The sequence below is a fragment of the Oncorhynchus kisutch genome, linkage group LG13 (assembly GCF_002021735.2).
Source record: "Oncorhynchus kisutch isolate 150728-3 linkage group LG13, Okis_V2, whole genome shotgun sequence".
Classification (NCBI taxonomy): domain Eukaryota; kingdom Metazoa; phylum Chordata; class Actinopteri; order Salmoniformes; family Salmonidae; genus Oncorhynchus; species Oncorhynchus kisutch.
Genome location: NC_034186.2, coordinates 29,943,259 through 29,967,183, shown reverse-complemented (window position 1 = coordinate 29,967,183; position 23,925 = coordinate 29,943,259). Strand labels below are relative to the sequence as shown.

Here is a 23,925-nt window from a genome sequence, read left to right as displayed (position 1 = left end):
CTACTGCCTGCACCACACACTTACGCGCACACACATATCCACCTAAGCGCTCACTTATCCCTGTAATGTTAGGGCAGATACTGCTGCAGGAAGCCATTTAGTGACGGCTGGTGGAGACAGCTTTGGTGTGGCCCAGCCTGTTTGCTCTCTGTAGCTCTGGGTCTTTGTAGCAGAGTGCTGTTTGGGGCAGTAGTGGGCTGGGCTGGTTGCCTTCAGGGATGTTGGCTGTTAGCTGTGCCACAGTACCAATCTGAGGATAATGAGCTCAGGGAGAGGCCCTCCAGAGCTGCCTGTCAGAGGGACACTGGGGGGGATGGTACCATTGGACTATGAGTGGGCTTGGCTGTCTCCTCACCAGCCAGTGGTGCAATAATGAGGACCCATACAGTGATGGAGAGAAGACATTGAGTTCAGATAAATACAGACATCTTTGATAAATGGGAATAAACACACTAAATACCGTTTATGATTTCACTCATTTGACAATTTTTTTCCTCTGCAATTGAGCTGTTTATTTCTGTCCTTTGTTTTTGTTGAAAATAAATTAGCACAGACAGTTTGTACTTTACTCTAACTCTGTGAGCCTAATTATGTTGATTCATGCATATTTGAGTAAGGTTGAGGTGAAGCAAATGAGGGTAGAGTGTTGGTTATAGAGACGTTTTTGCATCAGAGGCATGGTGAATACTCAATGTGTAGCTGCAGGGACGGGGCTGTTTCAAAGCAGCGCTGCCTCTCGCTCCTTTGTTCTCACACGCCACACATGCTCACGCACACACATGCGCACACACACTTCTACACGTGCACGAATACACACAGACACAGTCTCCTGGGGACCAGCAGACCTCCTCAGTAGAGCTTCAGCGGGGGGAGATAGGGGTCAGTAGAGCTTCAGCGGGGGGAGATAGGGGTCAGTAGAGCTTAAGCGGGGGGAGATAGGGGTCAGTAGAGCTTCAGCGGGGGGAGATAGGGGTCAGTAGAACTTCAGCGGGGGGAGATAGGGGTCAGTAGAGCTTCAGCAGGGGGAGATAGGGGTCAGTAGAACTTCAGTGGGGGGAGATAGGGGTCAGTAGAGCGTCAGCGGGGGGAGATAGGGGTGAGGGGTCACTCCACGGCCCTCTCCCTACCTTTCTCTCCAGGCTTTCATCTCCTCCATTTCCTCTCATAACATAATCTAGGATCATTTCATCCAAAGTCCACGTCCCTCTTATTTCGCTTTCTTCCTTGTCATCTGCCTTCTCCCCCAGTTGTTGTCATGTAGACTAGTTCCAGTGTTCTATAACCTCTTCCTTTGGGATCTTGTATTTGACCTGGTTTTGCAGCGGTATTGCAGTGCCCTGTTCTCACAGGCTTGTTCTCTACTCTTATCTCTTATCTCTTATCTGTGCTGGGAGGACTGGCAACCAGCCAGATTATGTAAAATGGCTAAACTCTCCATTGATATGTCCTGGTCCAAGGTGTGTTGTGACTGCAATGGAATTAGGAAGTGAGGGAGAAATTCTTTCAGAGGTGTAGGCAGAGCGTACTTCCATCCCTCATTCCTCATGCAGATAGCTAGCTGCTGCCTCTCATCCTCCTCTCATCCTCCTCTCCTCTATTCCAGACAGGAGGGGATGAGCTGTGTGGTTGTACACTGTAAGGCACTCACACCCTCCTGACCTCCACTTAACACTTGACCCACTGATGCCAGCTGTGTCTTACAGCACACACGTTCTGATCTCTCCCTCTCTCTCTCACTGACCCAGTGAAGATGATAAGTTGAAGGTCATCCTCAGCCCCTGTTTATGTTCTGTCTCAGTTCAGAACAGTTGAGCATGGCTGCTGTTGTTTTCTTTTTGTTCATTGATGTTGTTTTTGATGTTTAATGAGGACTGCAAGATGCCTCTGTCATGAGGTTAGTCTGAACTGCAGTAAGGGGACACATCTCCCCAGCACTATCAGAGTGAATCATCATATAAAGTCCCTTATGAGGAAGTTTCAACCACTGAACATGATTCAATTCACAAATTATTGATATACAGATGTTTTTCTAATTTTTATGTAAATCTGCACATCGCTTGACTGGCTCACTGACCCCAAGGAACATTTTCACAGCCTTTTACTGAACACACTCACAGTCTCTCCTTGGATTCTCTGTATGCAGGTGGATAGAGCAGGAATATTGACAGCCTACACAGCCTTAGGCATCTTTTTGTTATTACTAAGAACAGAATTGAATGCCTCTCCATCTAAAGGTTTCAACTTGCATTAAAGGGCCATTTCATATGATAGGTTAGCTAACATTTCTATTATAACCCCACTCTTGCACAAACATTTAGCAGAGATAGCGTGATGGATGGTGTGATGTATCCCTGGCTGTGACATTTAGATAGAACATCAATGATGCATCGTTACTGGTGTCAACTAGCAAGTCTGGCCAGGCTACATTGATAAGAGAGTGATCGTGATGAATAATCATTGAAAAATAATGCATGTTTTAGTACCAGAGAGAGGATATTAAGATGCACATTCTCTCAGTGTGCAGATCCTCTTTGTCTCTGTCTTTCTCAGTCCCAGGAGACGAGGCCTGTCTCTTACACTGTGACTCTCTACTCTAAGGATCACAGTCAAATATTGCCAGCTGTTATAGGTGGATTGGTTTTGGAACTTGTGGTCACTATAAATAAAATCATTAGAACTACAGCCTGTTGATCCTGTGCTGTGGACCTGTGGTCAGACTTTAAGCTGTGGCTGGGACAGTGCCCTGTGGCCCTGGTCTTCTTGGCTGCTAGTCCCCAAGGCAACTCATAGGGGTGTTAGGTTACTCTGTGTACTGGATGAGCAACACCAAGTAAGAAGACAGAAGAGGGAAGGGAAGGGACAAATTAAATGTATCCTTATTTAGAACTGTGTCACTGTGCTTGTCCCCAACATTTAATGACCGTCAGATGAACGAGAGTGGCAGGGGCGTGTTGGTGACTTTTCTGGGCTGAACAGTACACTGTCCATCAAGCCATTTTTAACCGTTTTGTTTCTCTTGGTACTCTGGTCTGAATGAAAGCATTGTTTAAGTGCATTGATGCTTGTTGAAGGAGGATCATCTTGAAAAAGGATGTGAATGTAATCATAAGCCAAACTGATAGGCTACCTGTTTAGCTACAAGCTGTGGTCATATTCATCTAATGTCCATAATGATGTGTGCATTAATTGTTTTTCATTGGTTAAATAATGTTTTTATTTTGAATGTTTTGTTCGAAACGTGACCTTTCTCTCTCTCTCTCCGCCTCTTTTTTCCCCTCTCCAGTCACAGATGAAGACACTGTCAAGAGATACTACGCCAAGTTTGAGGAGAAGTTTTTTCAGAATTGTGAGAAGGAGCTTTTGAAGATCAACACATTTTATTCAGGTAGGCCAATTTGATGGAGCAGTGCTGCTATGCTATGCTATGCTATGCTATGCTATGCTATGCTATGCTATGCTATGCTATGCTATGCTATGCTAGGCAAGTTTGTCTCTCTGACTAAGTTAGACCACCCCTTTGATTTTCTGTGAGCATCTGCAGTTTGTCCACTCATAGTTACTTACAATGCCATAATAACTAATGCCTGCAGTGCAATGGGAGTAGCCAGTAATTTCCTTGACCTCTTGCACATACGGTTGTCATGTTGAGTGATAAGCTTTATTTGGGTGCCAACTACGTGATGTTTTGTAGAACTGTATTTAATGGGTTGATGCTGCCTGGCAACATGGACATTTGATATATTCTGAATCCCATTACCAACGAGTACATACTTTATTGGTAATGGTACGAGTTAGACAGGAAGCCAACAAAATATAGAAAAGGGGCATTCATTAGTGTCTACTTTAATTTGCTTTTCCTTAAAGTCTGAAAGCCTTTTAAACTCCCTATTTTTCTTCTCCAATAAACCTCCCCTCCCATCCCCTTCAGAGTTGAGGCTTTGCCAGAAGCTGAAATAAACTCAGACCAGGTTGGACTGCCAAAGAGAACTGGCACTCTGATCAACATCCTGTTGCTCCTCGTTTTTATCTTCCCTGAAAACAAGGATTTCCCATCACTGTTGCTCATTAAGCACATCCAGCAGACTGAGTCTGAGTATTTTATTTATTTTATCTTCAATTAACTAGGCAATTCAGTTAAGAACAAATTCTAATTTTCAATGACGGCCTAGGTGGGTTATCACCCAATGACGGTGTGTTTAACTGCCTTGTTCAGGGGCAGAACGACAGATTTTTACCTTGTCAGCTCGGGGATTCAATCTTGCAACCTTTTGGTTACTAGTCCAACGCTTTAACCACTAGGCTACCTGCCGCCCCACATCAAGGCCAGACATCTGGCTTTACTAGAATAAATCTGTCTCAATTCAGATTATAAGGAAATCTATAGTAAATGTTGTTTTTAGCAGTGTTAGGTCTTCTTGGCTGTCTTGTAACCCAGCCACAGTCAGTCACTTTACTCTCGGACTCCAGACTGCAGCCTCATAATCTCTCATTTTCTACGCCTGGATGTGTTGTATATCCGTCTAGCCGGATGTTGGGATGAAACAAGCACTTACTGAATCTTGTTGGACAGACATCGTTATCTCCCTCTTTTCATGTCTTGTTCAAGGTGTGAGCTTTACATAAGAGAGTCGTCGCCTCCGCAGAGAGCTGTAGCAAGCAGCTTCACTCTTCTGAAAGGGGTCATCGACCCCCTTAAGTTAACCTAGAGCAGTACATTTAACTATATGCCAGTGAGAAAAACCAAGGCACAACACAGTCTCTGTTAAATGCTGTCACAATATCTAAAATATTTGTATGTATCCTCAGATATAGACTCCAGAGACAATATTTTACCTGTGGCTGATCCTGGCAAAGCTCAGACGTTAAGGCTTATTTTAGTCTCTTCAGCCTGCATACCATTCTGACACCTTTGTCTGTACACACAAATCTACCCAGGCTTCATTTCTTCCAATTTAGGTAAAGTGTGTGAGTCTTGACTTTCTCACGCCTCATGTTAAGTCATGACTTGATCCATGCAGAGCGGCAGATAGAGACCCTCTGGACAGGGTAGACAGTGTCAGTGACATAATCTACTGTTATCCTGTGAGGGATTACTCTAATTTTAGCCATCAAAAGAGCAGGCATTCCTATGAGTCAGGTACTGTGAAATTCAGAGGCTGTGTTTGCAACTGAGCGTTAAAGTAACCAATTAACCCACTGCACCTAACGTAACACCCCTGTCTTCACTGATTGACCGTGGGGAACATGAGACGGTGCTTCGTCATTGTCACAAACACATGCAGGCAGGGCCTCTCTGCCCTACCGTTGACCAGGCGGTCTAGTTGTGAATCAGGACTGAAGAGGTCTATTGCAGAACCCTCTCTCCAGCCTTGGCCTATGAATAGGATGTGGTGGGGTGCAGAGTGCAGACACAGGCGGAGGTGACAGTGGAGGATATGTGCCAAAGCCGGGCTCGAGGAGTTCAGTCCTGGAATGTGTTCGTGGGACTGGGATGGGGAGGCTGGGGGAGAATGAGGGCCATGTTCCAGATCTACTCAGGTTCCCCCCTGCCCTGCTGCTGTCTCTCTCAGGAGGGAAATGAACCCTGTCATGACCCTGGTAATGGGCCTGCCGAGGGCTGCATTTACACGTCTGCAGAACCTAATACTCCTCTTTTCACTTCCCCGTAATGGAGAGGAGGGCAGGGAGAAGTGTGTTTACCTCTGGCTGTATGCACTGCAGGGCTGTTAATGCAAGCTAATGTTTCTGACAGTCTCAGTGCAGTAGAAGTTACTCTCAAAACCACTAGAAATTTCCACGAGACATCAGCAGCGTGAAATCAGATCTGTCTTTGTCATACTGACACTGTTGCTCACTCGGTTGTTCTCCATATCTCCTTCCCTCCTGCAGAGAAACTTGCGGAAGCCCAGAGGCGTTTTGCCACCCTGCAGAATGAGCTGCAGTCGTCTCTGGATGCGCAGCGTGAGAGCAATGCGCCAGGTCTGCGGAAACGCAAGACGGTGTTCCACCTGTCCCAGGAGGAACGCTGCAAACACCGCAACATCAAGGACCTACAGCTGGCCTTCTCCGAGTTCTACCTCAGCCTCATCCTACTGCAGAACTACCAGGTTGGTACCCTAAACCCTACACACCACCCCTAGGTACTTCCTCATCCGGAGGCAGAACTACCAGGTTGGTACACTAAACCCTACACACCACCCCTAGGTACTTCCTCATCCGGAGGCAGAACTACCAGGTTGGTACCCTTAACCCTAAACCCTACACACTAGCCCTAGGCAGTTCCTCAACCTCATCCTACTGCAGAACTACCAGGTTGGTACCCTAAACCCTACACACTACCCCTAGGCAGTTCCTCAACCTCAGCCTACTGCAGAACTACCAAGTTGGTAACCTTAACCCTAAACCCTACACACTACCCCTAGATACTACCTCAGTCTCATCCTGATGCTGAACTACCAGGTGAAACAGTCAGCCTATCTACACTCTCTCATCTTTCTGTTTGTTGCTGCAATCAGCATCAAATGTCTCTCTGCATCTTATTACCTCTCCATCCACCTCTCTCTAGTGGTGTGTCTATTTCGTCTCTGTTCCTCTCTTTTATCTCAGCAGTTCAGCTTTTCTCAACCGTTTAGTCGTTGTCTCCTTCTCCCTCTCTGCATCTCTTGCTCAGTTCAGACTTAACCCCACGATTTGTCTTTCTCCCAGAATCTGAACTTCACAGGCTTCCGTAAGATCCTGAAGAAGCATGATAAGATCCTGGAGACTCCCCGTGGGGCTGACTGGCGCGTGGCCCACGTGGAGGTGGCCCCCTTCTACACCTGTAAGAAGATCACCCAGCTCATTTCTGAGACTGAGGTAAGTATGGAACAGAAGCACCTGGCTGTGGAGGTCAAAGCATTGTTTAGGTTGATATTCATTCTCCATCATCTGTTTTAACCACAAAATTGCTAATTCTGGCAAAATCGGATCCCGGTCTTTGACTTTTGCTCTTGAATATGTTGTATTGTATTTGAACTTGTTCCTGGATGAACAGTAGTGACGTGTGTGTTGTGTTTGTCAGGCTGTGGTGACCACAGAGCTGGAGGGAGGGGACCGTCAGAAGGCAATGAAGAGGCTGAGAGTGCCTCCACTGGGGGCAGCACAGGTGAGAGAGACTGACACCACAGGTTTACTAGAGGGTGTATGTTAGTTAGTGTACAATTAACCAATGAGATCATTCCCGCCATAATTCCCTGCCAGCGCCAGGATCTCATCAACATAAACGTCGTATGGTAGAGTGACACACTTCCTGCTCTTCATCTCCTTCCTGCTGTGTGTGTATACAGTAGAGGTATGTGACACACACACCCTATTCATCCCCACAGTATTGATCCTGTAAGAGGCTCTCCATACTAGACTGGAAAAAGAGCTTTTCCACAGGGGAGGAGAGAGAGAGAGAGGGCTTCACATCCCCTGTCACATATCCTTCATATTTATAGTTGTATTGATATCAATGTCATGTCCACCCTGAATTATGCCAGATCCAAATGGCTTGTCCAGATTCCTGTGGGAACATTTATATGAAATGTATTTTTAGCACGTACAAAAGTACTTGACGATAACACATGTTAATGTAATGACACTTCCTATAAGGTGCATTGAACAAGGAACAGGTGAACTGGATTCTGTGAATGGCTTCAGCTTCCCTGGATAGGTGTGTCTATCTGTCAAGCTAAATGAATTAGTAACTGCCTAGTGTGGATCTGCAGCTGTGTGCCTGACAACATTACAGTAGAGCAGAGAAGACTGGCAGTCACACATGCCTAGTAACTGGTAATTGCTCATCTCTGTCATTCTCTGCTTTTCCTTCCTGCAGCCTGCTCTAGCCTGGACTACCTTCCGCGTTGGCCTCTACTGTGGGGTCTTCATCGTCCTCTCTATCTCCTTCATCCTCAGTGGTACATTCACACACAACCATGCTAATAAGGCCTTTTTACTGGGGGATTAACAGATACACAGGATATGGGGCTTGCCATTAGTGGGGAGCTCAAGTTAGTAGTGCATACTGTATTTTATGACAAGACTGTAGCCTCAGATATTTTGATGGAGAATTAGAGGATTTAATTGCTATTATTATTTTGCAGGTGCTGTACTCATCCGGTATGAGAACGTGTGGCCTCTGGTGCGTATCTACCGTGGTGGCTTCCTGCTGATCGAGTTCCTCTTCCTGTTGGGCATTAACACGTACGGCTGGCGCCAGGCGGGGGTAAACCACGTGCTCATCTTTGAGCTGAACCCTCGCAGCAACCTCTCCCACCAGCACCTGTTTGAGGTAAGGGAGAGGGGAGAACCAGGGGGTACAAAAGGACAATAACAAGAATCAAGCCAGACAGTACACTGAGGCAACTACTGGTAATAATGGAGAGAACAAATTATATTGTGTGACCACCACAGAGAGAATGATATTGTTTGACCACCACAGAGAGAATGATCTAGTGTGACCACCAGAGAGAGAGAAATATATTGTGTGACCACCACAGAGAGAATGATCTGGTGTGACCACCACAGAGAGAATGATCTAGTGTGACCACCACAGAGAGAATGATCTAGTGTGACCACCACAGAGAGAATGATCTGATGTGACCACCACAGAGAGAATGATCTAGTGTGACCACCACAGAGACAATGATCTGCAGTGACCACCACAGAGAGAATGATATTGTTTGACCACCACAGAGAGAATGATATTGTTTGACCACCACAGAGAGAATGATATTGTTTGACCACCACAGAGAGAATGATGTTGTTTGACCACCACAGAGAGAATGATATTGTTTGACCACCACAGAGAGAATGAGCTGGTGTGACCACCAGAGAGAGAATGAGCTGGTGTGACCACCAGAGAGAGAATGAGCTGGTGTGACCACCAGAGAGAGAATGAGCTGGTGTGACCACCACGGAGAGAATGACATTGTGTGACCACCAGAGAGAGACAATGATCTTGTGTGACCACCACAGAGAGAATGATTGTGTGTGACCACCACAGAGAGAATGATTGTGTATGACCACCACAGAGAGAATGATTGTGTGACCACCACAGAGAGAATGATTGTGTGTGACCACCACAGAGAGAATGATTGTGTGTGACCACCACGGAGAGAATGATCGGGTGTGACCACCATGGAGAGAATGATATTGTTTGACCACCACAGAGAGAATGATCGTGTGTGACCACCACAGAGAGAATGATCTGGTGTGACCACCAGAGAGGGAATGATCTGTTGTGACCACCACACAGAGAGAATGTTTGTGTGTGACCATCACAGAGAGAATGATCTGGTGTGACCACCAGAGAGAGAATGATCTGGTGTGACCACCACCGAGAGAATGATCTGGTGTGACCACCAGAGAGAGAGAATGATCTAGTGTGACCACCAGAGAGAGAATGATCTGGTGTGACCATCACAGAGAGAATGATCTGGTGTGACCACCACCAAGAGAATGATCTGGTGTGACCACCACCAAGAGAATGATCTGGTGTGACCACCACGGAGAGAATGATCTGGTGTGACCACCACGGAGAGAATGATATTGTTTGACCACCACAGAGAAAATGATATTGTTTGACCACCACAGAGAGAATGATCGTGTGTTACCACCTCAGAGAGAATGATCTGGTGTGACCACCACACAGAGAGAATGTTTGTGTGTGACCATCAGAGAGAGAATACTCTTGTGTGACCAGAGAGAGAGAATGATCTAGTGTGACCACCAGAGAGAGAGAATGATCTAGTGTGACCACCAGAGAGAGAATGATCTAGTGTGACCACCAGAGAGAGAATGATCTAGTGTGACCACCACAGAGAGGGAATGATCTAGTGTGACCACCATAGAGAGAGAATGATCTAGTGTGACCACCAGAGAGAGAGAATGATCTAGTGTGACCACCAGAGAGAGAGAATGATCTAGTGTGACCACCAGAGAGAGAGAATGATCTAGTGTGACCACCAGAGAGAGAGAATGATCTAGTGTGACCACCAGAGAGAGATAATGATCTAGTGTGACCACCAGAGAGAGAATTATCTAGTGTGACCACCAGAGAGAGAGAATGATCTAGTGTGACCACCAGAGAGAGAGAATGATCTAGTGTGACCACCAGAGAGAGAGAATGATCTAGTGTGACCACCAGAGAGAGAGAATGATCTAGTGTGACCACCACAGAGACAATGATCTGCAGTGACCACCACAGAGAGAATGATATTGTTTGACCACCACAGAGAGAATGATATTGTTTAGGTATTGGCCTTTCTAGGGAGTTTTTCCTAGCCACCGTGCTTCTACACCTGCATTGCTTGCTGTTTGGGGTTTTAGGCTGGGTTTCTGTACAGCACTTTGAGATATCAGCTGATGTACGAAGGGCTATATAAATAAATTTGATTTGATTTGATTTGTTTGACCACCACAGAGAGAATGATGTTGTTTGACCACCACAGAGAGAATGATATTGTTTGACCACCACAGAGAGAATTAGCTGGTGTGACCACCAGAGAGAGAATGAGCTGGTGTGACCACCAGAGAGAGAATGAGCTGGTGTGACCACCACAGAGAGAATGATCGTATGTGACCACCACGGAGAGAATGATATTGTGTGACCACCAGAGAGAGAATGATCTGGTGTGACCACCACAGAGATAATGATCTGGTGTGACCACCACAGAGAGAATGATTGTGTGTGACCACCACAGAGAGAATGATTGTGTGACCACCACAGAGAGAATGATTGTGTGTGACCACCACAGAGAGAATGATTGTGTGTGACCACCACGGAGAGAATGATCGGGTGTGACCACCATGGAGAGAATGATATTGTTTGACCACCACAGAGAGAATGATCGTGTGTGACCACCACAGAGAGAGAATGTTTGTGTGTGACCATCACAGAGAGAATGATCTGGTGTGACCACCAGAGAGAGAATGATCTGGTGTGACCACCACCGAGAGAATGATCTGGTGTGACCACCAGAGAGAGAGAATGATCTAGTGTGACCACCAGAGAGAGAATGATCTGGTGTGACCATCACAGAGAGAATGATCTGGTGTGACCACCAGAGAGAATGATCTGGTGTGACCACCACCAAGAGAATGATCTGGTGTGACCACCACGGAGAGAATGATATTGTTTGACCACCACAGAGAAAATGATATTGTTTGACCACCACAGAGAGAATGATCGTGTGTTACCACCTCAGAGAGAATGATCTGGTGTGACCACCACACAGAGAGAATGTTTGTGTGTGACCATCAGAGAGAGAATACTCTTGTGTGACCAGAGAGAGAGAATGATCTAGTGTGACCACCAGAGAGAGAGAATGATCTAGTGTGACCACCAGAGAGAGAATGATCTAGTGTGACCACCAGAGAGAGAATGATCTAGTGTGACCACCACAGAGAGGGAATGATCTAGTGTGACCACCATAGAGAGAGAATGATCTAGTGTGACCACCAGAGAGAGAGAATGATCTAGTGTGACCACCAGAGAGAGAGAATGATCTAGTGTTTATTTATTTATTTTATTTTACCTTTATTTAACCAGGTAGGCAAGTTGAGAACAAGTTCTCATTTACAATTGCGACCTGGCCAAGATAAAGCAAAGCAGTTCGACAGATAAAACGACACAGAGTTACACATGGAGTAAAAACAAACAACTATTGTGACCACCAGAGAGAGAGAATGATCTAGTGTGACCACCAGAGAGAGAGAATGATCTAGTGTGACCACCAGAGAGAGATAATGATCTAGTGTGACCACCAGAGAGAGAATGATCTAGTGTGACCACCAGAGAGAGAGAATGATCTAGTGTGACCACCAGAGAGAGAGAATGATCTAGTGTGACCACCAGAGAGAGAGAATGATCTAGTGTGACCACCAGAGAGAGAGAATGATCTAGTGTGACCACCAGAGAGAGATAATGATCTAGTGTGACCACCAGAGAGAGAATGATCTAGTGTGACCACCAGAGAGAGAGAATGATCTAGTGTGACCACCAGAGAGAGAGAATGATCTAGTGTGACCACCAGAGAGAGAGAATGATCTAGTGTGACCACCAGAGGGAGAGAATGATCTAGTGTGACCACCAGAGGGAGAATGATCTAGTGTGACCACCAGAGAGAGAGAATGATCTAGTGTGACCACCAGAGAGAGAGAATGATCTAGTGTGACCACCAGAGAGAGAATGAGCTGGTGTGACCACCAGAGAGAGAATGAGCTGGTGTGACCACAAGAGAGAGAATGATATTGTTTGACCACCACAGAGAGAATGATATCGTTTGACCACCACAGAGAGAATGATCTGGTGTGACCATCACAGAGAGAATGATCTGGTGTGACCACCAGAGAGAATGATCTGGTGTGACCACCACCAAGAGAATGATCTGGTGTGACCACCACGGAGAGAATGATATTGTTTGACCACCACAGAGAAAATGATATTGTTTGACCACCACAGAGAGAATGATCGTGTGTTACCACCTCAGAGAGAATGATCTGGTGTGACCACCACACAGAGAGAATGTTTGTGTGTGACCATCAGAGAGAGAATACTCTTGTGTGACCAGAGAGAGAGAATGATCTAGTGTGACCACCAGAGAGAGAGAATGATCTAGTGTGACCACCAGAGAGAGAATGATCTAGTGTGACCACCAGAGAGAGAATGATCTAGTGTGACCACCACAGAGAGGGAATGATCTAGTGTGACCACCAGAGAGAGAATGAGCTGGTGTGACCACCAGAGAGAGAATGAGCTGGTGTGACCACAAGAGAGAGAATGATATTGTTTGACCACCACAGAGAGAATGATATCGTTTGACCACCACAGAGAGAATGATCGTGTGTGACCACCACGGAGAGAATGACATTGTGTGACCACCAGAGAGAGACAATGATCTTGTGTGACCACCACAGAGAGAATGATTGTGTGTGACCACCACAGAGAGAATGATTGTGTGACCACCACAGAGAGAATGATTGTGTGTGACCACCACAGAGAGAATGATTGTGTGTGACCACCACGGAGAGAATGATCGGGTGTGACCACCACGGAGAGAATGATATTGTTTGACCACCACAGAGAGAATGATTGTGTGTGACCACCACAGAGAGAATGATTGTGTGTGACCACCACGGAGAGAATGATCGGGTGTGACCACCACGGAGAGAATGATATTGTTTGACCACCACAGAGAGAATGATCGTGTGTGACCACCACAGAGAGAATGATCTGGTGTGACCACCAGAGAGGGAATGATCTGTTGTGACCACCACACAGAGAGAATGTTTGTGTGTGACCATCACAGAGAGAATGATCTGGTGTGACCACCAGAGAGAGAATGATCTGGTGTGACCACCAGAGAGAGAATGATCTGGTGTGACCACCACCGAGAGAATGATCTGGTGTGACCACCAGAGAGAGAGAATGATCTAGTGTGACCACCAGAGAGAGAATGATCTGGTGTGACCATCACAGAGAGAATGATCTGGTGTGACCACCACCAAGAGAATGATCTGGTGTGACCACCACGGAGAAAATGATATTGTTTGACCACCACAGAGAGAATGATCGTGTGTTACCACCTCAGAGAGAATGATCTGGTGTGACCACCACACAGAGAGAATGTTTGTGTGTGACCATCAGAGAGAGAATACTCTTGTGTGACCAGAGAGAGAGAATGATCTAGTGTGACCACCAGAGAGAGAGAATGATCTAGTGTGACCACCAGAGAGAGAATGATCTAGTGTGACCACCAGAGAGAGAATGATCTAGTGTGACCACCACAGAGAGGGAATGATCTAGTGTGACCACCATAGAGAGAGAATGATCTAGTGTGACCACCAGAGAGAGAGAATGATCTAGTGTGACCACCAGAGAGAGAGAATGATCTAGTGTGACCACCAGAGAGAGAGAATAATCTAGTGTGACCACCAGAGAGAGAGAATGATCTAGTGTGACCACCAGAGAGAGATAATGATCTAGTGTGACCACCAGAGAGAGAATGATCTAGTGTGACCACCAGAGGGAGAATGATCTAGTGTGACCACCAGAGAGAGAGAATGATCTAGTGTGACCACCAGAGAGAGAGAATGATCTAGTGTGACCACCAGAGGGAGAGAATGATCTAGTGTGACCACCAGAGGGAGAATGATCTAGTGTGACCACCAGAGAGAGAGAATGATCTAGTGTGACCACCAGAGAGAGAGAATGATCTAGTGTGACCACCAGAGAGAGAGAATGATCTAGTGTGACCACCAGAGGGAGAGAATGATCTAGTGTGACCACCAGAGAGAGAGAATGATCTAGTGTGACCACCAGAGAGAGAGAATGATCTAGTGTGACCACCAGAGGGAGAGAATGATCTAGTGTGACCACCAGAGGGAGAATGTGCTGAATACGGGAAATTAAACATTTCAACAATAATACTAATCTGAAGACATGCACTATGTTTTTTTCTGATCATATTGCCAAGGACGAATTATATAAAGTGTTATAAAGGTAGTTGAATAAAAAATCTATTGCGTGTTTGATTGCTTTATCTATTGAATTCTTCCCTAGATTGCAGGGTTCCTGGGGGTGCTGTGGTGTATGAGCATCCTGTCCTGTCTGTACTCTGAGTACACCATGCTGCCCATGCAGGTCAACCCCCTCATCCTCTACGGCTTCATGCTCCTTTTCCTCATCAACCCCTTCAAGACTGGCTACTACAAGTCCCGCTTCTGGCTGCTCAAACTGCTGGTGAGCTCCTTCTTCCCTGGAACTACTGTATTATAATGATGATATTATATCAGTACAATGAAACCCAACTCAACTGGTGTTTGTTTGTACAACACTGTATTTGATATCTTTCTCCTACTGTATTGTGTTTTGTTGTATTCAGCTTGTCTTTTACTTGTCTGATGTTTGCTGGCTAGGGGGATGGGGATGGGAGGTAGGAGGATTCAGTGTGTGTGTGAGACAGAGGCCAGTGGGGTGAGGGATAATAGAATGCAGGCGGGTCCCTGGGGATGTGGCGGCTGTGACTGTGCAATCATTACAGGGATGGATCCATCAGTATGCTGCTCCTCCAATCCTCCCCATCCCTTAGTTACCCAGCCCTCCGAGCCATTTCACAGCCCTCTCCAGCTTTGATTGGGCTCCATTGGGGCCTGTGCAGCATCCTAGAGAGCCACACACCCACACTGAACACAGAAACTAACCTGAGGACAAACACATAATGAGAGAACAAATCGAGACAGATTGCCTGGTGTGTTTGTTTACACAATGAATACATTTTGAGGAAGGTTTATCTTCTGAATGTCTATAATTTATGTGTATGGAGATGGTGTGGAGATCAATAATGGCATATATTGGCAGGTAGAAATCTTTCATTAACTCACATACATAACAGGATGAATCAATACTGTTTGACATTTGCAACTGAAACAATCTGGGACTCGGTCAGGCTGCGTAGTGAGGCTGTGTAGCACCCTGGAGGCAAGAGGGGGAGAGTATCATTCCCATTCACCCACAGTCTCATTCACAGACCCATGATAACATGATCCAGTCCCAACAGAAACCATACCCAAAGCACTAGTAAACCCAATCATATTAGGCTATATTAAATCAGACTTCTCCAGGGGCATGGCCATGCAGTTGACCCTGTGCTGCTCCCAGACCGTCATGTTTGTGCATGTGTGGAGTGTCGGATTGACTACTGTGTCAGCAAAAATATAATTTCTCTGCAAATCAAGTCTCATCTTATCCCTCTCTATCTTCAAGCATCAGCTGTCTGAGCAGCTTACCGATCACTGTATCTGTACACAGCAATCTGTAAATAGCACACCCAACTACCTCATCCCCATATTATTACTTACCCTCTTGCTCTTTTGCACCCCAGTATCTCTACTTGCACATCATCATCTGCACATCTATCACTCCAGTATTAATGCTAAATTATAATTAATTCACCTCCTAGGGCCTATTTATCGCCTACCTCCCTACTCTTCTACATTTGCACACACTGTACATAGATTTTTCTATTTTTATTTTATTTTGTGTTATTGACTGTACGTTTGTCTATGTGTAACTCTGTGTTGTTGTTTTTGTCACATTGTTTTGCTTTGCTTTATCTTGGCCAGGTCGCAGTTGTAAATGAGAAGTTGTCCTCTACTGGCCTACCTGGTAAAGGTGTAATAAAATAGAAATGGAAAAAAATATGGTCTATTACTTCACCAGCCATTCACAGAATGTGAGCCCATATATACCTACCTAAGCAGTACCTCTCAGTGAGGGGCAAACTATTGCTGGTGTGGCAATAGCTCTGTTAAATGAGTGACAGGTTGACACAATCCAGCTCGAGCCTCATTAGGCTTTCCATAGGTATCCAGCAGTCCATTTACTGTAGGGAGATAATAGGACTGCTGGCTGTTGCAGGGCTCATGACCTCAACATGTCCCAGCTCATTTGGAGAGTAGCTTCCTGTTCTGCTCTGCCCTCTCGTCTTCCACTACTCTAATTAAGCAACAAGGCCCGAGGGGGTGCGGTATATAGCCAATATACCACGACTAAGGGCTGTTCATATGCACAACACAACGCGGAGTGCCTGGATACAGTCCTTAACGTGGTATATTGGCAATATACCACAAACCCCTAAGGTGCCTTATTGATATTATAAACTGGTTACCAACATAATTATAGCAGTAAAAATAAATGTTTTGTCATACCCGTGGTATACGGTCTGATATACCACGGCTGTGAGCCAATTTGCATTCAGGGATCGATCCACCCAGTTTATAATACCCTGTACATTACAGCCTCATTTGCTGCATGACAATGAGCTTCCTCAGTGTTCAAGTCTCTTATACATGGTTGTAGCCCAGGTCTTTACATGTGTATCCCTTCTCTTTGGTTATTTGTAATGTCTTAAATGGCTTATTGTGAGACAAGCATGGGAGTTCTAGTGGCATTAGTATGCAGAGGTGTACTGTAGACAGAAGAGCTGTCAATGTTATCTTAACCTCAGACTATTCCAACACACATTGCACCCCTTCAGTGGAAGCATATGTATTTAATAAGATCTCCTGTGTCTTGTATGGGACTACTAACTCTGTCTGTCTGTCTCCTAGTTCCGTGTGTTCACGGCGCCGTTCCATCGCGTGGAGTTTGCAGACTTCTGGCTGGCCGACCAGCTCAACTCTCTGGTGATTGTACTGATGGACCTGGAGTATCTCATCTGCTTCTACAGCTTTGAGCTCAAATGGACCGACCGCAAAGGCCTCCTGCCCATGTTCAACAGTGAGTTAGACCATAACGAGTACCTACTGTTGCTCTGTAAGTGCAGAACTGTCATGTCAGGTATGCAGTGAAGGAACAGCTGAATGTATGTAACCCAAACCTATATATCATGCTGGTTCAGCAGCTCTGTTCAAACTCATCTATAACAGTTTTGTTTAGGAGACATGTACTGAGGTGGAATGGTTTAGCTCTCTCTGACTCCAGTCAATATTCAGTGGGACCTGTCTGTCTGTCTGCCTGTCTGCCTCTCTCTGTCTGCAAGTCTGACTGTGTCTGTTTGTTTGTCTGGAAAATTAGTTATTAATGGTTCTCCTCAGTAATTTGCAGCCCTCTGCTGTGGCCTGAAAAATCAGCAGCGAGGTAATTGAATGGAAATGTTTGTGTCCAGCAGTGTGACTCTCATGTTGATTAGCTGTCCACTCAGAGAGTCAAATCAAAATGTATTTGTCACAAGCTTCATAAACAACAGGTGTAGACTAACAGTGAAATGCTTACGGGCCCTTCCCAACAATGCAGAGAGAAAGGAAATAGAGAAATAACATGTAATAATAAAAGTTAGTAATGATAACTTGGCTACATAAACAGGGTACCAGTACCGAGTCGATGTGCAGGGGTACGAGGTCATTGAGGTAGATATGTACATGTAACTAGGACTAAAGTGACAGATAATAAACATTAGCAGCAGCGTATGAGCCTGGAGACTTTGACCATTTTTAGGGCCTTCCTCTGACACCTTCCTCTGACACCTTCCTCTGATTGTGATTATTATTCTTATTCTGTGTGTGTGGGAGAAGGAGAGAGGAGAGGGGACAGGACAATGTGGGTGTATGGCAATGAGTCAAAGCACTGGGACTACAGCTAGCTAGTCCACAAATGACCTTGAGCTGTCTCTCAGTGAGTCCAACAAACCCATTCCATTCTAACAGAACAGTTCAAAAGGTCAAGCTATAAGAATGGTTGATACCAAAACCATATACATCATGAAAATATGGCTGTGTTTGATTAATGTTTGAATGTTTTGGTTGTTAAAGTGTCATTTTCTCCCCCATTCCCACTAGGTGATTACACATGCCACAGTTACTCCTACGGTCTACGTGCCATCATCCAGTGTCTGCCCGCTTGGTTCCGTTTCGTGCAGTGCCTCCGTCGGTACCGAGACACCAAGCGAGCTTTCCCTCACCTGGTCAACGCTGGCAAATACTCCACCACCTTCTTTGTGGTCACCTTCGCTGCACTCTACAGCACCCACAAAGGTAAGGAGACACACCTAGCTTTTTGAGCTAGTTGGACAGGAAGGGGAATGCTGAATGCTGAAACTCAGATCATCACAAGCTGTATGAACACAATGAAAGCAGAGCTGACCTTGAGTGCAAATGGCTGGATTTCTTCTCTATTTGTCAATGCCTCATTATAATGGAAATGAAAAAGTACTAAAGCACAGCATAGACAAGGTTGAGAGAGAGAGAGAGAGAGAGAGAGAGAGAGAGAGAGAGAGAGAGAGAGAGAGAGAGAGAGAGAGAGAGAGAGAGAGAGAGAGAGAGAGAGAGAGAGAGAGAGAGAGAGAGAGAGAGAGAGAGAGAGAGAGAGAGAGAGAGAGAGAGAGAGAGAGAGAGAGAGAGAGAGAGAGAGAGAGAGAGAGAGAGAGAGAGAGAGAGAGAGAGAGAGAGAGAGAGAGAGAGAGAGAGAGAGAGAGAGAGAGAGAGAGAGAGAGAGAGAGAGAGAGAGAGACTTGTCATTCTCCAGCTCCACAATCAGCCGCTGATTAATCTGGTTCAGAGGTGTTATCACAACAGCATCCCTTCAATATTCTGCCTTTGTGCAATCTCATATCTTGGCTGCATAGATGTTTGTCCAAGTGGATAATTTCAAAGCAGTTTGCTAAGCGGTTTTTGCCATTTCATTATTTATATGCTCGTCCATCGACAGTTATATATTTATTTGTGCAAATGCCAGCTTTTAAACTTCCGCTCAACCTTTGAAAATGTTAAATGTTACTGCACAGCATGATTTTTGCTTCATTTTTCTTTATACATTTAAATCAATGTTTGTGTTTCTTCTGTAACCTGACTCCATTTGGCTGTCAGTTTGGAGGCAGTGAGGAGGTTTAAGGTTCTTAGGAAATTAATCCATTAAGGCTTTTTCCTCCTACCGTCAGTCGGTCCATTCCTCTAGTCTTCAGCCCTGTGGACCCTAGACTAATGAGCCCTCTTCATTTCATATGCTGTGTGAAGACCTGTTTCATCCCCCCCTTTTTAACAGAGAGGTAGAGTCGGGGGCGTTAAGTGAGAAGGGATGGAGGGAATATCCAGACTACCATACCCACTTAACCCGCAGTCTTTCAACTGCGTTGGCATGGCTACCAAATTGAGAATACGTGCATACACGTTACAAAACGTGTATGCACAGGGTTTCCATACATATTTGAAGTATGTTCTTCATAGTCATTAGAATCTAAAAGAGATGCATATGGGTTAGACTATTAAAAATGTGAAAATACTTATCAAATTGTCCAGTCCATTACTCTTTATTGTTGCTAGACTCAGTCTGAGTCACAGTATACAGTATATGTTGGTATGTCTGCTGTATGGGCCAATCGACTGGTCTAGCCAGATGTGAATGTGGAGGTGAGGTGCATCTTGGCCACAGAGTTTGACAGTTCTGTTGTGACATACAGTAGATGGGATAGATAAATGAGGCCTGGACCCAGTGGACCGGAGCCTAGCACCTAAATTACAGAGCATCTGTTTCATAAGCAGAACAGAGCGCCGCACAGCACACATGATGATCATCGCTCTGTATTGAATCATGTTCATGTCGGGCACAGCGGTAGTAAATCAGCATAAGAAATGTTGGCAGGGCTCCCAGGTTGTGTATGGATATATCACCTTTATTATACATCCACAAAGTAGTGCTCTGATGCTGCCTCATGACCCCATTGATTCCAGTATTACACCAATACCACGGAGAACTGTGCTATATTCACATTACAATAAATGTATAATAATGCAAAAGGGACTCAATGCAGAGGGTAAAATGTACCCTCCTACTAGGTTTTAGTATGTACCCTCCTACTAGGTTTTAGTATGTACCCTCCTACTAGGTTTTAGTATGTACCCTCCTACTAGGTTTTAGTATGTACCCTCCTACTGGGTTTTAGTATGTACCCTCCTACTAGGTTTTAGTATGTACCCTCCTACTAGGTTTTAGTATGTACCCTCCTACTAGGTTTTAGTATGTACCCTCCTACTAGGTTTTAGTATGTACCCTCCTACTAGGTTTTAGTATGTACCCTCCTACTAGGTTTTAGTATGTACCCTCCTACTAGGTTTTAGTATGTACCCTCCTACTAGGTTTTAGTATGTACCCCCCTACTAGGTTTTAGTATGTACCCTCCTACTAGGTTTTTGTATGTACCCTCCTACTAGGTTTTAGTATGTACCCTCCTACTAGGTTTTAGTATGTACCCTCCTACTAGGTTTTAGTATGTACCCTCCTACTAGGTTTTAGTATGTACCCTCCTACTAGGTTTTAGTATGTACCCTCCTACTAGGTTTTAGTATGTACCCTCCTACTAGGTTTTAGTATGTACCCTCCTACTAGGTTTTAGTATGTACCCTCCTACTAGGTTTTAGTATGTACCCTCCTACTAGGTTTTAGTATGTACCCTCCTACTAGGTTTTAGTATGTACCCTCCTACTAGGTTTTAGTATGTACCCTCCTACAAGGTTTTAGTATGTACCCTCCTACTAGGTTTTAGTATGTACCCTCCTACTAGGTTTTAGTATGTACCCTCCTACTAGGTTTTAGTATGTACCCTCCTACTAGGTTTTAGTATGTACCCTCCTACTAGGTTTTAGTATGTACCCTCCTACTAGGTTTAGTATGTACCCTCCTACTAGGTTTTAGTATGTACCCTCCTACTAGGTTTTAGTATGTACCCTCCTACTAGGTTTTAGTATGTACCCTCCTACTAGGTTTTAGTATGTACCCTCCTACTAGGTTTTAGTATGTACCCTCCTACTAGGTTTTAGTATGTACCCTCCTACTAGGTTTTAGTATGTACCCTCCTACTAGGTTTTAGTATGTACCCTCCTACTAGGTTTTAGTATGTACCCTCCTACTAGGTTTTAGTATGTACCCTCCTACTAGGTTTAGTATGTACCCTCCTACTAGGTTTTAGTATGTACCCTCCTACTAGGTTTTAGTATGTACCCTCCTACTAGGTTTTAGTATGTACCCTCCTACTAGGTTTTAGTATGTACCCTCCTACTAGGTTTTAGTATGTACCCTCCTACTAGGTTTTAGTATGTACCCTCCTACTAGGTTTTAGTATGTACCCTCCTACTAGGTTTTAGTATGTACCCTCCTACTAGGTTTTAGTATGTACCCTCCTACGATATATTAAAGGAGTTGGATTAATTTGAATGCAGGTTAAAGACTGAAGTTGTGCAGATCCAGTTTTGGCAGTCCTGTGAATAGACGATTACAGTAGAAATAATCTATAATTAAATCAAAGACTGATGCTGTGTATGTTGTCCCAGCTGATGTTCCTGGAAATGTAGGAAAAGGACGACGGGATTTCCTGACTTTAGAGTTTAGAGTCCCCAGAACCACAGGATATTGAGCCTGACAGTATGGCAAAATACTTTATTCAGGATCAATATGGGATCTGCTCTTGTACAGTAGTAGCTTAATGAAAATAAAATAACATTTTATTTGACACTTGCTTCGTAAACAAAAGGTGTAGACTAACAGTGAAATGCTTACTTACAGGCCCTTCCCAACAATGCAGAGAGAAAGGAAACAGAGAAATAATAGAAAAGTAGAGCAAGTAATAATAAAAGTAATAATAAATACACAATGAGTAAAGATAACTTGGCTACATACACAGGATACCAGATTCAAGTCCCTGTGCAGGGGTACGAGGTAATTGAGGTAGATATGTACATATAACTAGGACTAAAGTGACATATAATAAACAGTAGCAGCAGCGTATGTGATGAAACAAAGTTAGTGCAAAAAAGGTCAATGCAGATAGACCAGGTAGCTATTTGGTTAACTATTTAACTGACTATTTAGCTGTGTTATGGCTTGAGGGTATTTTTATTTATTTCACCTTTATTTAACCAGGCAGGCTAGTTCAAAACAAGTTCTCATTTACAACTAGGTAGAAGCTGTTCAGGATCCTGTTGGTTCCAGAGTAGACTTGGTGCGTCAGTACCGCTTGCCGGGCAGTAGCAGAGAGAACTATGACTTGGGTGGCTGGAGTATTTGACAATTTTTGGGTCCTTCCTCTGACACCACCTAGCATAGGTCCTGGATGGTAGGGAGTGGCCCCAGTGATGTACTGTACGCACTACCTTCTGTAGCACCTTGCGGTCGGATGCCAAGCAGTTGCCATACACAGCGGTGATACAGACAGTCAAGATGCTCTCAATGGTGCAGCTGTAGAACGTTTATAGGATCTGAGGGCCCATGCCAAATCTTTTCAGCCTCCTGAGAGGGAAGAGGCATTGCTGTGCCTTCTTTACATCTGTGTTGGTGTGTGTTGACAATGATAGATACTTAGCTGGTCAACACATGCTCTGAGTACGCGTCCTGGTAATCCGTCTGGCCCCGCGGCCTTGTGAATGTTGATGTTTAAAGTTCTTACTCACCTCGGTTATGGAGAGCGTGATCACACAGTCGCCCGGAACAGCTGATGCTTTCATGCATGGTTCAGTGTTGGTTGCCTTGAAGAGAGCATAGAAGGCATTTAGCTCGTCTGGTAGGCTCGCGTCACTGGGCAGGTCGTGGCTGGGTTTCACTTTGTAATAATCATTTGTAAGCCCTGCCTCATCCGACGAGTGTCGGAGCTGGTGTAGTAGGAATCAATCTAAGACCTATATTGATGCTTTGCCTGTTTAAAGGTTGGAATATGTACGTACAGTCACTCTGGGGACGACGTCGTCGATGCACTTATTAATGAAGCCGGTGACTGATGTGGTGAACTCCTCAGTGCCATCGGATGAATCCCGGAACATATTCCAGTCTGCTCTAGCAAAACAATCCTGTAGTTTAGCATCCACTTCATCGGACCTCTTCCGTATTGAGCGCGTCACTGGTACTTCCTGTTTGAGTTTTTGCTTGTAAGCAGGAATCAGGAGGATATAATTATGGTCAGATTTGCCAAATGGAGTGCGAGGGAGAGCTTTGTATGCGTTTCTGTGTGTGGAGTAGAGGTGATCTAGAGATGTTTTGCCTCTTGTTGCACATGTGACAAGAAATTAGCTAAAATAGATTTCAGTTTTCCTGCATCAAAATTACAGGCCACTAGGAGTGCCGCCTCTGGATTAGCATGTTCTGATTTACTTATGACCTTTTACTTTTGCCTCTTTGAAGTAGAAATCTTCATCCAAATCGAGGTTATTAATCGCTGTTCTGATGTCCAGATACTCTTAACAGCCATAGGAAACAATGGTGGAAACATTATGTACAACAACATTTAATTAAGATCAGCGCAAAAAAAACACAAAATAGCAGAATTGGTCTGGTGGGAAAGACAATGATTGGCCGATAGAGTGTGGGTGGGACAATGGATCAGTTAGAAGACATGGACTAGGTGACAGACAGAGGGAAAATGT

The 23,925-nt window shown here is 44.9% G+C and overlaps 1 protein-coding gene across 2 annotated transcripts in view; it reads left to right on the top strand.

The window, feature by feature from the left end:
• The window catches only part of LOC109902632 (xenotropic and polytropic retrovirus receptor 1 homolog), a 94,827-nt gene that overhangs the window by 60,533 nt on the left and 10,369 nt on the right, over nt 1–23,925 (top strand). For both annotated transcript variants that reach the window (XM_031785970.1, XM_020499151.2), the window contains exons 3-11: nt 3,284–3,385; nt 5,890–6,107; nt 6,706–6,855; nt 7,061–7,144; nt 7,856–7,937; nt 8,124–8,311; nt 14,585–14,764; nt 17,134–17,302; nt 18,361–18,555. In XM_031785970.1, the coding sequence (XP_031641830.1) occupies nt 3,284–3,385; nt 5,890–6,107; nt 6,706–6,855; nt 7,061–7,144; nt 7,856–7,937; nt 8,124–8,311; nt 14,585–14,764; nt 17,134–17,302; nt 18,361–18,555 (1,368 nt within the window). The remainder of the gene's footprint in view (nt 1–3,283; nt 3,386–5,889; nt 6,108–6,705; nt 6,856–7,060; nt 7,145–7,855; nt 7,938–8,123; nt 8,312–14,584; nt 14,765–17,133; nt 17,303–18,360; nt 18,556–23,925) is intronic.